At 33.3% G+C, this 14,115-nt stretch overlaps 1 protein-coding gene across 1 annotated transcript in view; it reads right to left on the minus strand.

Annotated features, from left to right (window-relative positions):
• The window catches only part of boi (brother of ihog), a 33,328-nt gene that overhangs the window by 10,689 nt on the left and 8,524 nt on the right, over positions 1–14,115 (minus strand). The window contains exon 2 of the mRNA XM_013317570.1: positions 3,470–3,532. Within this exon, the coding sequence (XP_013173024.1) occupies positions 3,470–3,527 (58 nt within the window). The 5' untranslated portion in view covers positions 3,528–3,532. The remainder of the gene's footprint in view (positions 1–3,469; positions 3,533–14,115) is intronic.

Here is a 14,115-nt window from a genome sequence, read left to right on the forward strand (position 1 = left end):
GCTGTTTCGATTCTTTACTGATTTATTTTTATTATAACGAATAAACTTTCGATTTAAATATCGAATGAATCACAGGTAGATACGACATGAAAAAGACGCGACATTTTTTTTATTCTATAAAGATAAGTTTATTATTGAATTTTACATAAAAGGGCGTATCTATGCAAAATTACATATTCCATAAGACTTTCCTCTTACAACGGGTCTAAAGCAATTTTCTACTCATCAGTATAAAGCTTGAGGATGGGTAAAAAAAAAGGAATCGACATGCGGGCGGGGATTCATTCCACGAGACTAGAAAACGAATAAAAAAGAACTTTGCTAAGCGGAATTACTGTGAACTTATAACCATAAATGTATTATCTACTTCAGTATGCAACGCCTGCATACCTGATAGTCGTTATTTGACATTTGGAAGTGCATACAATTTTTAACGACTTTACCAAACTAGACTAGAACAAAAACAGTCATGATTAAAGATAAGAACGATTTGAAGGTTGTCTAATCGTTCAATATGATGAATAAAATAAAAAAAAAGTTATTTTTTTAATTTGTCTTTAGGTCTATACCACACTTAAGGTAGCAGATAGCAAAAAGCGTGTAACTGATTTCTTTAAACTAAAGTTGAACTCTCTTAAGCTTTCACTTGGTTGCAACACACTTCGAGTTGAAGCTCTTTATTGTAACCTGGTTGAAGGTCCCCCAGGGGCAACTTCAACTTGGTATGTTATTCACTCTGCTTGTATCCAGAAATAACATAATATACTGTAATATAACGGTACTCTAAAGCGATATATTATACTATGACTAGATTCATAGCACATATAGAATTATATTATTATCTTTATATATATAATTCTTCTGTCAGTGTGTATGTCACTGAACTTCTCTCAAACGACTGGACCGATTTTGATGAAATTTTTTGTGTGTGTTCAAGGGGATCTGGGAATGGTTTAGATTCACAATTTTCATCAAATATTAACTTCATATTAATTTATTTAAATTAAAGACGCGTAGACAGGACAACGTCTGTCGGGTCCGCTAGTTATAATATAATATTACGAGTATGTATTATAAATTTTATTTACTAACAACTAGAAATATTTAAATAAACTGTTGGGTTTAATGCCATATCAAATTTCATTATGAATATTTAAGTTCATGATTTACTAAGTTCTTAATTATTTAATGCACTCGTTATTTGTTGGTTTGGGTTTTAACAGTTTATGTTAGTAATGGACTACGCAGGTTTAACCTAAGTTCGTTGTGTAAATGGTTACTGGTATTAGATATTTAAAACAAAAAAATACTATGAAATAACATTTGAACTAGAGAACCAACTAATCAAGAAAGATATAATCGTAGAATCATAGCTAATGAAAATAGACAATCGCAAACCCCTGATCCGATAATCTTCACAAACGAATCTCACGCATCGGTGTCTCGGCTTGTCTCGATATCTCGTATTCAGAAGTTGACGGAGCAAGGTATAGGAATCGATTGGAATTCGATTGTATCGCATCGTCTAGTATAACTCGTAATGAAGCCCAACGAGCCGAGCAGAATGGCCGGGCTCGTTTCGAGTCAGCCGTCACGTTTCGATGTAATTCATTACTCAGTAATTGCCGCCTGCAGTAAAGCTAAAGTGTTATAATTCTCCACGGTGGATTATTGGATCCGCAGTGGAAGCGAACGTTAAATTATAGTACAGCTAAATGTGGTGAAATCGTACCTCAACGATGCTAATATTGTACTAGCTGTCGCCCGGGACTCCGTCCGCGCGGAATAAAAAAAACTTAACTAGTAGGCTGTTTTTCCATGCTATGTTCTACATCTACGTCAAATTTCAGCGAGATCCATTCAGCCGTTCTAGAGATATCTTCTGACAAACATCAGTCAACCAATTCAGCCATTCGTCCATCCATCCAAACATTGGCATTTATAATATAAGGAAGAAATAAGATAGTAAGATGTAAATTCCACGTTTAACTTAGAGCGGTCTAGGTTTAATATTTTAACATCATATAGGCTAACGAAATGTGTTCATATCATAAATTCCAATCTTTAAAAGATCCTCGCCTAGATACAGTGGCATCGTCAAATATAACGACTGCTCGAAAACGAGCAAGTCCAGTTCCTCGACAAACAGACGGCCGGATAATCACCGCCGCTGCTCGTCTGACAAATTGCCTCTGTACACATTTACTACCGAAAGGGTTCCGTGTTCACACTTTTTATCACATACTATATTAATTTTACTTATATAGGTTTGTTAGTAGCAAAGTGCGTAAACAATTTGGATTCTTACTACTATGATAGATGCGTAGCTCTTTTATGTAAATAAAGAAATGTGATAATGTTTACTCCTACTTCGTTTTGGTTCGTCGTTATTTATGTTGGAACCAAAGTTTCATATGTCCCAAACCAAAACCTTGTATTCACTTGTTAACTAATGATATAGTTTAATTTTTGAAAGAATTTATTATAAAAAAAAATTTCGTATGCAGCCCGTGTTTATTATGAACTAACAGTCGCCCGCGATACCGTCCGCGCGGAATTGAAAAGAGTACTTAATTAGTAGCCTATGTGTTCTACCACACAGTTCTACATCTATTTTAAATTTCAGAGAGATTCATGCAGCCATTCTGGAGATGCCTTCTATCAAATAATCGCATTTATAATATTATTAAGATGAAACCCGCGTGTATTATACATACATTAACATGTTAATGCACTTATATCATTAAAAGTTAAAAATTATTAACAAAATTTAAATCAGTATTACAAAATTCAATTTTAAATCCCCGGAACCTTATCCGTAGTCCATCTCCGAACTCACGCTACTGTATTAGACCGTTTTTTTGTGTTGACCAACAATAAAAGCCCTTTTCAATGTGTGAGTGGGCTACCTGTCGTATCCGCTGCAAGTCGGGGCCACAGCAACAAACAAATCATGAACATACTAATTCACACTTAATACATTACTGCGTACATAGGAAAGCTTTCCGGCTTACTCTGTACAAAACCCGTATTGGATAAAGAATTTCATGGAAATGTTGTTACAGACAGGTTATACAATACCGGTTTTAAAAGAAAGAGACAATTTCAATTTTGTTCGGATTAAAAATGTTGATAATAAAGGATACAGATTGCAATTAAACTTAAATAACTGTGCTTTAAAAGTCTCATAATGATGTTAGAATTATTTATACGATTCGTAATTATATTTTGAAAAAGTTGTTTTATTCTAGAATTAAGTAACGTATCAAAGATTAAAAAGTTAAGTTTAAATATGTATGAGATAATTTGGTTTTTAAATTTTATTTCATTAAAGTAATCTATAGGGAGATTAACAAAATCTATTGAGAATTTTAGTATTTAAATGATTAGAAAATCGATTTCAATTTCTTTGTACATGCGTTTTAAGTGTTTTAAAATCATGATTAAAAATATATAATGGTATACTCACTAGCAAAAGCCGGTGCAAGGACGCCCAGAAATATCTGTAGTATTAACACAGGACCCATTGTAACTGGAATAAAAAAAAATATTACAAAAATAAAATAATTTACAAAAAAGCACATACTGTATAAAATAAAATTAAGGATTTTAACAATAAATAACAACCACTATATCACAAAAACATTTACAATTTATTTTCCCTTATTACGAATTATTTAAATAAGAATCTAATATTCGTTCTATTTATACATAGTTACATGTAAATTTTTCCGACGATGTACGATGAAGTAAAACATCGTGATACAACCTGCAAATGAGCCGTTTATTTTGAAAGTGACCTAACTCCGTTTTTCAATTTTCTGCCGGTTACGGTTTCTGCGAATAAATTCAAAGATATGTATGAAGTCAACCAACTCGCACTTTGCCAGCATGGTTGAATATGACCTAGCCACCCCTATCTTAGTAGGCTCCGAACCCCACAGTGGAGACAGTATAATGAGCTGATGAAATATGTTTTTTTTTTAATTTGAATAAAGTCACAAGAATACTTATTCAGCCTTTAATCACATGAGTAATAGGATACGGAAAAAATCGATATTAACCCTTTCAGAGTACAACCCTTTTGCTCTCGTGTTCGCCATAATAGGGATAAAGGCCTATTATGTACGGATCAACTGATACTGCCCCAAGTATTTACGAAAAACATATCTTATTCTATTTAAGGATTTATCAACTGTACTTACCTAATTTATTATTGACTTATTAAGAACCAAATTTATTGTACTACTAGCAGTCGCCCGCGACTCCGTCCACGATCATTTAAAAACTTAATAAGTAAGCATGTGTTGGTCCAGGCTATGTTCCACATCTATGCCAAATTTCGAAGAGACACTTACAAACATTCATCGATCCAACCAAACATTTATAATATTAGTAAGATATTTTTTTTTACCAGAGAAGAACGTGCAAGCGGCCATCTAAAATCGCTAAAATAGCCAAATTACCACTGCCAGTAGACATCTGTATATTGTCATCATGGGATAAAACATTAGTTCATGTAAAACCAGAAAAAAATAAAAAGAAGTCATAACTAACAGTTCCAGTCAACTAATATTTGTGAAGTGGACTGCGTCGGGTTAAATTGAGACTCGACTTCCGGACTTCGACCGACGCCGGCCCCTCTAATGCGCATTTTAAAATACGCAACTCATTTAGATCTGTTTTATACATTCAGGAACCACAAAACGGGTATAAAATACTGTAAACAAAAGAAAGATTGGTCAATGCGGTATCTTATTTAAATGTATCACGATTTAATAGGTCTTACCGTTGGAATCTACTGCAGAAACTTAAGTAAAACAAAATATTGGTATCCTTGTCACTCTCTTTGGAAAACAGAGATGGTAATATATTTTTATACAGATGTTAAGGCAATGGAAACATACTGATACGTGATCAGTTTCATATCTTACTGTGCACGATTCGTGACAAATATAATTATTAGGCAAAGTATCATTTAACCGTGAGTTTCTGAGACAAAAATCTCTGTTTAAAACATACTGTTGTCTCTGTTTTGTCACAGATTATGACAAGGATGACGATATGTTTCAAACAAAGATTTTAGTCTCAAAAACTTATGGTTAGTGTGGCCATTAAAACTTTTAATATTACGAAAAAAAAATTAATAACGCTTTCAAATTTGAGTTATTGTTGTCCTTCGTCAAACACCTTTCAGAATAAGATGTTATCAAGACGTGTAGAGTTTTTTCTTAAAGTTATTGTTACGAAGTAAGTTACGAATGGCTGGATGATTTGTCAAATGTTAGTCAGGTAGACATTTAACTTGAGATTAATATTTGAATGACGTTATAAAAACTTAACGATTCAATTTTAATAATGCTTTTTTGACATCAGCAAAGATTGACAAAGAAAAATAAATTCAAAATTTCTATCTACAGTATGATTTGTTTTACCGAATTTCCAATTAGCTCAATAAAAAAGTGCTTTCACTTTTTTAACAATACCAAATAAAATCTTAACATGTTGTACTAAAAATAAGCGAAGTACAATTATATATTTAGACTTTACCGCTTTGGATAAAGTACGTGCTAAAATGTTCAAACACTCCACAACTCACTTTGTAATGCGAAAATCTCTTAGAACAATGAGTTATTAATAAAACCCTTAAGTTCCAAGAACGTATCAAAATATAATTCGTAAACAAATTTGAGCCTAATTAACTCCTGGTAAACTCGTAGAACATGTGCCCCAAATACAAATAAGCGTTACCTAACATTGTTGTTTCCTTTAGGGCACAAACCAAAATCATTTATTTAAATCATGTACATGTACAAAGATACAAGCAAGTCGATTATGAGTTGTCTATGAATATTTCACACCGAAATTCCTGTAGTCCTAGTCCTTCTTAGTTTTAAATAACAAACGCTTCTATTGTCTTTCTCCTCTTTTATCATCAATTTTTTATCTCTTTATCATAATCATAGACTTCAGCAATAGACTATGCATACAGACAACCATAGACAAAGTTTTCAAAATTGCTAACGGAAAAGAATGGATCAGTAGTTGAGTTTATTTTTAAAAACTTCGCAGACAACAAGACTGACCGTTAATAAAATAGCGGAACAGATTATAAATTTTATTATTCAATAAACATCGCATCAATAAAACGGACCCAATTATCTATTCAATTCACGAGTCGGACGCTCTACGATATATTTCACACTAACATATTGACATTTCCTTGCTAATCTCCAACCACTTTGGGCGAGCTTAAATTAATACATCCTCTGTGGTGAATCGGGGACGTCTGTCATACTTATAAGGATAGGAGACATATCGCGATGCCACAAATGACGTCACAATGTATGAGTCGAGACACTGATCTCTATAAATTGATAGGCCATTGCTTAGAAATGATATGCCTTTGCTTCTTTGCGACTTAAACGCGCCCGCTGAAGTTCCTAAGACTTAATTCTATCTCTATAATTAGTTTGATTCGCCACAATGGCGAAAATCAAATAGGCACATGATCCCACTGTTTATATCCTATCCATGTGAGTGCGTAGAAAGAATGTAGATGTTCGAATTTTAAATTCATATTCACCTTTTATACTTAAACGTGACCGAGCTAAGGCCATTAATCTTCATAGTGACGTACATTACTTAATTAAAACTGACGAAAAAATGATTATAAGCTAAGAATATGCAAATACAAAAGATGCAGTATTGCGAAACTTGGCGTTGCAGCGACGTTGTAATACTCGGCGAGACTTGTTTAGGGCGGGGTCCGGGATCGTGTTGGGGAAAGTTGTTGATGTTACGGTTTGCTAATATACAACTTAGAATATACAAGCAATACATGTTTAATACAAACAGGAATTAATTAATTAAAATCGATTATTTGCTAATCACAAATAAAATTCTGATCTTCGTTTGTTCCTGGATATCTTGTTGTTATATGTTACTGTTATATTTAATATCCTTAGGCTTGCTTAAGGATATCAAGCATTGGTATGTAAAATATATTAAATCGTGTTTAAAGCTTTTATTATCTATTAACCGTTTGATATTTTTACGATCCTCAGCACAACAATAGCGGACCCGCATTATAATAAAAAACTTTTATACAAACTTCGTTTACTTCTCGAGGTTTCAAATTCAGTTGGCGAAGCGCCAGTGTGAAAGAGTACAGCTTTATAAACTAATTATACAACCATATGGGTGCTATATTTCTCATTATAATTAAAAACTTTGCTCATTTCTTTTTATTTATTAAAAAAACTACTTAAATATAAAACAGAATAATAATTACTTTTATATATAAAACCAGCTATCGCCCGCGATTTCGTCCGCGCGGCATTAAAAAAAACTTAATAAGTATGCCTATGTGTTCTTGAAGACTATGTTCTACATGTGTGCCAAATTTCATGAAATCCAGTTGAGCCGTTCCGGAGATACCTTCAAACAAATATCCATCCATCCAGCTAAAAATTCGTATTTATAATGTTAGTAAGAAGTAAGATTATATAAAAACAGCACAAAACTAAACCTTTTTAAAACATTAGAAATGCACAAAGTCATTGTCATTGCCATTGCCGATTGGTAGACCAAAATGTTCGTACCTAGAAAGAACTATTTCAGTACAGTCTTCTAATTTCAACGTTTCAACTGATCTAGACCTTATTTTAAACCACAGGCATTGGCTTTTATCTATACTTGCTATCAAAGTCAACCGTTAGTTACCATGGAGGAAATAATTACAAAAAAAAAACATAAAATTATGAAATCAAACAAATAGTGAATAAAATATTCCTTACATTTTAGAAGACCACCCAGATTGACTAGCAAATATTTAAATAACATTTATTTAAATTAAAAGCTAAACATCAAAGCTGACAAATAAAATACTCTACGAATTTTTAAGAGGATAAATGAAAATATTTTCTTAGTTTCTTTTATTTCGACTGAGTGAGAGTTATTAAAGATATAATGTCATTAATTAAATCCACTCCAATCCAACACTCCGTTCGTGTTGACCTCAATTCTCTAAGACCACACATGTAGTAGAAACAGTTCTTTAAACTATGAATCGAATGAAATGTTTTGAAATTTTTTTATAGTTTATTTCACCTAATTTCATGTGAAGTCCCAAGTATTGTATAACAGTGATTTAAATTCATCGTGTCTTAAATGCATTTTTGTAATGTTTTAAATATTTTTCTCTGTGATGTGTTTGGCGTCATCTACGCTAGACCAGGGATTGAGAACCAACGGCACGCTAATTGTAAAGTAGGTATGAGATAATTTGAATGGTACTCTATGAAATGTTCGAATGGCACATATAACTTTTTTAAATAATATTTTAGAAAAATAGCACACTGTTACGTAAAGGTTCGTCACCCCTGTCGTAAACTATTAAACCAAACAAATCATTAAAATAAAAACGTATAAAAATTTGTTATTTGAATAAAACATTGAATAATCATTTTAATTTAAGCGATTTGAAATCATTTAAAATCAACTTAATGCTAATAAATAAATGTAAATTATTATAAATATTGATAATTTTCTAAATGAAAACGGATACGCTTGAAGCTGACTCGTAAATATTGTAAATAGCGTATTAACATAAATTTACATAAATCGTTTATTCGTTAAGAACACAGCTGCGTTAGTTAACTATTAAACAGCTGTAGGCTAGCATTTAGCGAACCGCGGTTGCATTAAAAAAGGACATATCGATTTCGTTCGGACATAAAAGCGCTTCGCAAAATTATGTGGCCGATATACACTCGTATGTTGGCTTTCCCGGAATCAATTTGCGCAAACATTTAACTCGCCGGCCGGCCAAGGCTCGCGATGTGGAAAATTCACTAAAACTGTCAAATGAAGGCTCGTTACGCTCCAGAATTTATTTCGCCACCCGCATTCGTGAAATGTCGCTGAATAGAAAATCCTATTGTTCCGCTTGCTTTATTAACCCTTTGATCGCTGACAAGTGCTTTAGTTGTGTAATTCTATATTTATTTGCGGATTTTGTTATTAATAAATTAATTTAAGTGTACAAGAAAGTACTTTCAGTAGTTTTATTAATTGATTTTTTGTAATTCAATGGAACTATAACCAGTTTTAGCAAAACCTACTCGACTCTACCATTATTTGTCATTAAGAAATAGCAATATAATTTTTTTTAATTTCAAAGGGAACTTTGAAAATATTCCATCGAATAACTAGTCAATTATAAATTAGAAAGTGAATTATTAGATCCTTATAAAAATATATAAACTGCACTTATATCAGTTTACGTTAGGACACTAGAACTTTCATTGGCAATACGCAGTGATCAATGGCACACTGTGATGGGTAACACAAGCTGCTACCCGGAACTGTACGTGTGGTCTGAGAGGGGAAGGTTGAGGAGGGGAGAGGGGGGGCATAGTGACATCGACACCACACGCCGCTATAGTTTCAAAACATATCGATTGTTCATCATTAACAAGGGTTGGAGGTTTTTATAACACTACGATATATAAATTGAACTTAGATACTAGAATAAAGTACCAAACTAGCTGTCGGCCGCGACTCCATCCGCGCAGAATAAAATAAAACATAGTAAGTAGTAGTATTAGTAAGAAGATGTAGATGAAGGTTTATTTTAGAAAATGCTGGACGCTAAGTGCTACTCCTGTCAACTGTTTTAGACTCCGTGTATAGCGGCCTTCAATTCCAAGGGTCCTAAGGCAATTACTTTATAGCTATTGTTGTTTTTACCTCCTCTAGAGTTTGAATTTACTTGAATTAGTAATAAAAAGTAGGGAGACCTCTTTATTGATAATTTATTATTGTGATTTAAAAATTACGATATAATATAAAAATAAATAATTTCTTTAAATTATTAATGACAAACAAGTGCTCTTGAACTCGATACGACCTGACCTAAAATTTTTATCAAACTTGTAATTTTAAAACAAAAGATATAATTATTATAGCATAGTGTGAACGATGACTTCACCTATTTTATCTTGGTTTAATGACGTAATCAACGAAAGAGTGCACAACTTAAAAAAGTGCTCTTTTCAATCGAATGAAGAAAGACAAATACATATCGTACCGAACTTATGAACTCCTCAGTACTATTCCGGACTATGTTCTACATCTATGCCAAATTTAATAAAGATCCGTTGAGCCGTTCCGGAGATACCTTCTAACAAACATCCATCCATTCATCTAACACTAGCTCTCGCCCGCAACTGCGTCTGCGCGGAATAAAAAAAACTAAATGAGTACCCTATGTGTTCTTCCAGACTATATTCTACATCTGTACCAAATTACATCAAGATCTGTTGAGCCGTTCCGGAGATACCTTCTAACAAACATCCATCCATTCATCTAACACTAGCTCTCGCCCGCAACTCCGTCTGCGCGGAATAAAAAAAAACTAAATGAGTACCCTATGTGTTCTTCCAGACTATATTCTACATCTATACCAAATTACATCAAGATCTGTTGAGCCGTTCCGGAGATACCTTCAAACAAACAAACATCCATCCATCTAAACATTCACATTTATAAAACTAGTATGATAATATGAAGAAAAAAAAAATACGAAATATGCTTTGTAAGATTTTAAGGAAAATCATTTTACCAATGGTATAACTATTACATGTGATATAATTTTCTACCAAACATGTCTTATAATATTTACAAAACTATTAATAAAACTGGAAAACTCACAAACGACATTTACCTTCTCAAACCAGCTATTTTTAACGTGTTTCTATTGTTTCGAACAACATTATAAATAACTTGGTCGTTACAAGCTACGGTCTGCAAAGCACGAATTATATTTCTGTCGTGTTGTATGAATTATGTGTTCAAACAGAAACTGAAATACTAGGAACGCATAGTTCGGAGGTGGAGTGCAACCTGTCGTGGTGTAATGTGTCCTGTGCTTCTTGCTTTTGTGTGATTTACCGACCAACAAATTGAAATAAGTCACATGAATAGAACTTGTTAAAGAGAAGATAAGTCTATAGTTTAGGAAAAGAATGGTATTATAAGAATAGAAGACTAAAGGCTGGTTATACAATGTCCAAGTTAAGTAATAGATAACTAACAAATAACTTAACTAATAACTGACACAATACTTTTTGTCAAAATAGTTGGCGTTTCAAAGCTTATTTTCAGATTGTGAAACATCAAGGACGAATTTATTTGATAAATAAGTTTCAGTTAGTTTATTTAAGACTTACTTGGATAGTGTGAAACAGACTCATGACGGAAAGAAATTTAATTATTTTTGAGCAGCTAGTAAATCAAGTTTTCTCACTTTTTCATGAGAAATATTTATGGGGATTTATAAGAGAAGGGGGCTAACGAGCGGCGGGAACACCGAGGTGATCAACGACACCAATGGACATCTGCAACACCAAAGGAACTGCAGATGCGTTGCCGGCCTTTAAGGAAATGGTATGCTCGCTTCTTGAAAGTCCCTAAGTCGTATTGGTGTCTGGATTGCATGACTTAATGATTTTTTATATTATTACAGCAATGACAACCCACGCTTATTGAGAAACAAAAACTATGTCGAATTTAATTTAATTATTTCATAACATGTCATCTCTGAGAAAGGGTCCTTTCTTTTTTTGCGTGCCCTTTTTATTTCCTCTTTCCTTAAAACCTCTTTACGCAATTTCCGGAAAAGTGTAGTTTTAAGAATTTTTGTCAAGTTAAGATAATTTATGTTATAATCAAAGGGTAATCAAACTAAAAAGAACGTAAAGTATGAAATATTTAGTCCATAAATTAAAAATTAATTACATTTTGTTTTAATAAAAATAATATGGATTTCATGGAAACATGGCCAAGAGACATGGCTCTAGCAAAAAAACTATTATACTACCCTGTTTCGAATCCTTAAATCTCAAACATCATTTTACCTTACACACCTTATTCCAGTATATAATAAGCTATATACTATGAAAATTATGGACCCACAATATATTTAGTAGGAGAGAATACATTTGCATACACAGGACGGTCTCTTACCATGCGATACGCTCACGGGGCTTTGGTTCCGTACAAACAAGACGGCTAATGCGATTTCGTCAAGTCTAATACACGGAACGCTACAAAGGAGACTAGTCTTATAAAGGAAAGGCTGCGACGTAGCATCGCCATTTTGAAAGCCTAGAACATGTTACATGAGTACACTAAATATCTCGCTCCGTGTTTATTTTATACGCTATTTCTCTACGAGTCTAATGAGATTGAGTTATTAGGAGAAGCAACAAACTGGACTAGTGAATAGTTGTAAAATCCAATACTACAGTGTCTAATGAATGTCTCGTCTAATTAGTGTGACGTAAATTCCCTGATCTTCGAATCGAGTGTTGCACTTAGAGTCTTTAAGGGACTATTTCGCGCTACGATCCGCTCACTTTTGACAAAAAGGCGCTTAAGGTTTTTATGGATAAATAACTCTACTTTTTAGAAAACCTACATAATTATGTATAGCATTGGAATATCATTTTATCAACTTCAAAAGAGGTGGGGAGAACCAATAACTCGAGGTAAACAACACAAGGACAAGCTTCAACTGGGACTAACGATTAGGGATCGATTGAGGGAATCAAGTTTCGCTTTTGGAATTTACAAACAAACTTTACGTGTCTTTGAATTCAGAAATTAGCGTTGAAGCTAATTTGTAACAAGCGATTTAATTGACAAGGCATGTTACTTAGGAAAGCAAAAACTAGTCACATCTTTTTTTGGTAGAAATGAAAAGCTATAATATTGGACAACGATTAAATCATTATGCCACAAAAAATCTAACGGTTTTCAATGTGATCAATCGACAAAAGGGTCGCAAAATGAAGTTGAATAAAGAATGAATTTGAAGACGAATGAAATCGCAAGATCAAATTATTTTTCAGTTAATTCAAAATGTTAACAGGATGTATCCTTTACAAAATTATGAATAAGAAGGATACGAGAGCTTCACATAGTAAAGGCTTTACGGAAGCTCATATATTCTGACCACCGTGACACCTCCTCGTTGATTCTAGAGCACTACACGTGAATAGCACTCGGAGCTATTCATAGCACCCACGTGCCATGCGACTTCGGTTCAAAACCCCTTGCTGCTAGACCCCCATTTAGTAAATCCCATACGAAACCGTTTTTGCATGTATGATAAAGGCAATAGAGATGAATATTGCGTTAGACATGTTATAACCAGCCACTTTAGTCCAACGCGGCCCGTGCTGAGTGCTCTCAATGTGCGCATGAAAAATTTTAAAGATTATACTACAGCCGCGTTAAAGCAACGCTAAATCTTGTGACACTTTGACACAAGTTAAGCCATGATGAGTATATTAATATAAAATGTCGATATAATTTTAAATTAAAATGCCGGAATATTTCTTTAGACCGATCAACTTTATAGCGAAGATAATTTGCAGCAATTTTGGTTCTATTACTTTAGCAATCATACCTATGTAAATCGTTATTAATTGGGGTTTCGTTAGATTATTCTTACCAGCATTCATTCATTAATTTAAATGATTATAACTCATATTTATCGTAAAATATATTTGGCACAACCGGTCATCATCATCACCAACCTGCCCTTATTCCTATCGAGGATCGGCACAGTATGTAGTACTCCTCCATACATCTCTATCAGCCGTCATATCCGAATCTAACACATACTGTAATAATGTTTTGCCTTTAATATTTGTCGCAACCGGTTATTACATCAAATGTTATTTTGGTATAATTGCATACCAGATACAAAACAGAACACCCGCGAGGCAATCGAAATTAATTAAAGGTTGTCTATTCACAAACCAGTTCTGGTAGAAAATAGCAATGATACAATCGGACATACTAAATAGTTCTACACATGTAACAACTTTTTATAACTTACTAGCTGTCGCCCTCGACTCTGTCCGCGCGGAATTAAAAAAAAACTTAATAAGTACCCTATGTGTTTTTACAGACTTTGATCTACATTTATGGCAAATTTCAGCGAGATAAGTTCAGCCGATCCGGAGATACCCTCAAACATCCATCCATCTAACTAAACCTTCGCATTTATAATATTAATAAATAAATAATTAATAGTGAGAT

The sequence above is a fragment of the Papilio xuthus genome, unplaced genomic scaffold (assembly GCF_000836235.2).
Source record: "Papilio xuthus unplaced genomic scaffold, Pxut_1.1 DF826938.1, whole genome shotgun sequence".
In the NCBI taxonomy this organism is placed as follows: Eukaryota; Metazoa; Arthropoda; class Insecta; order Lepidoptera; family Papilionidae; genus Papilio; species Papilio xuthus.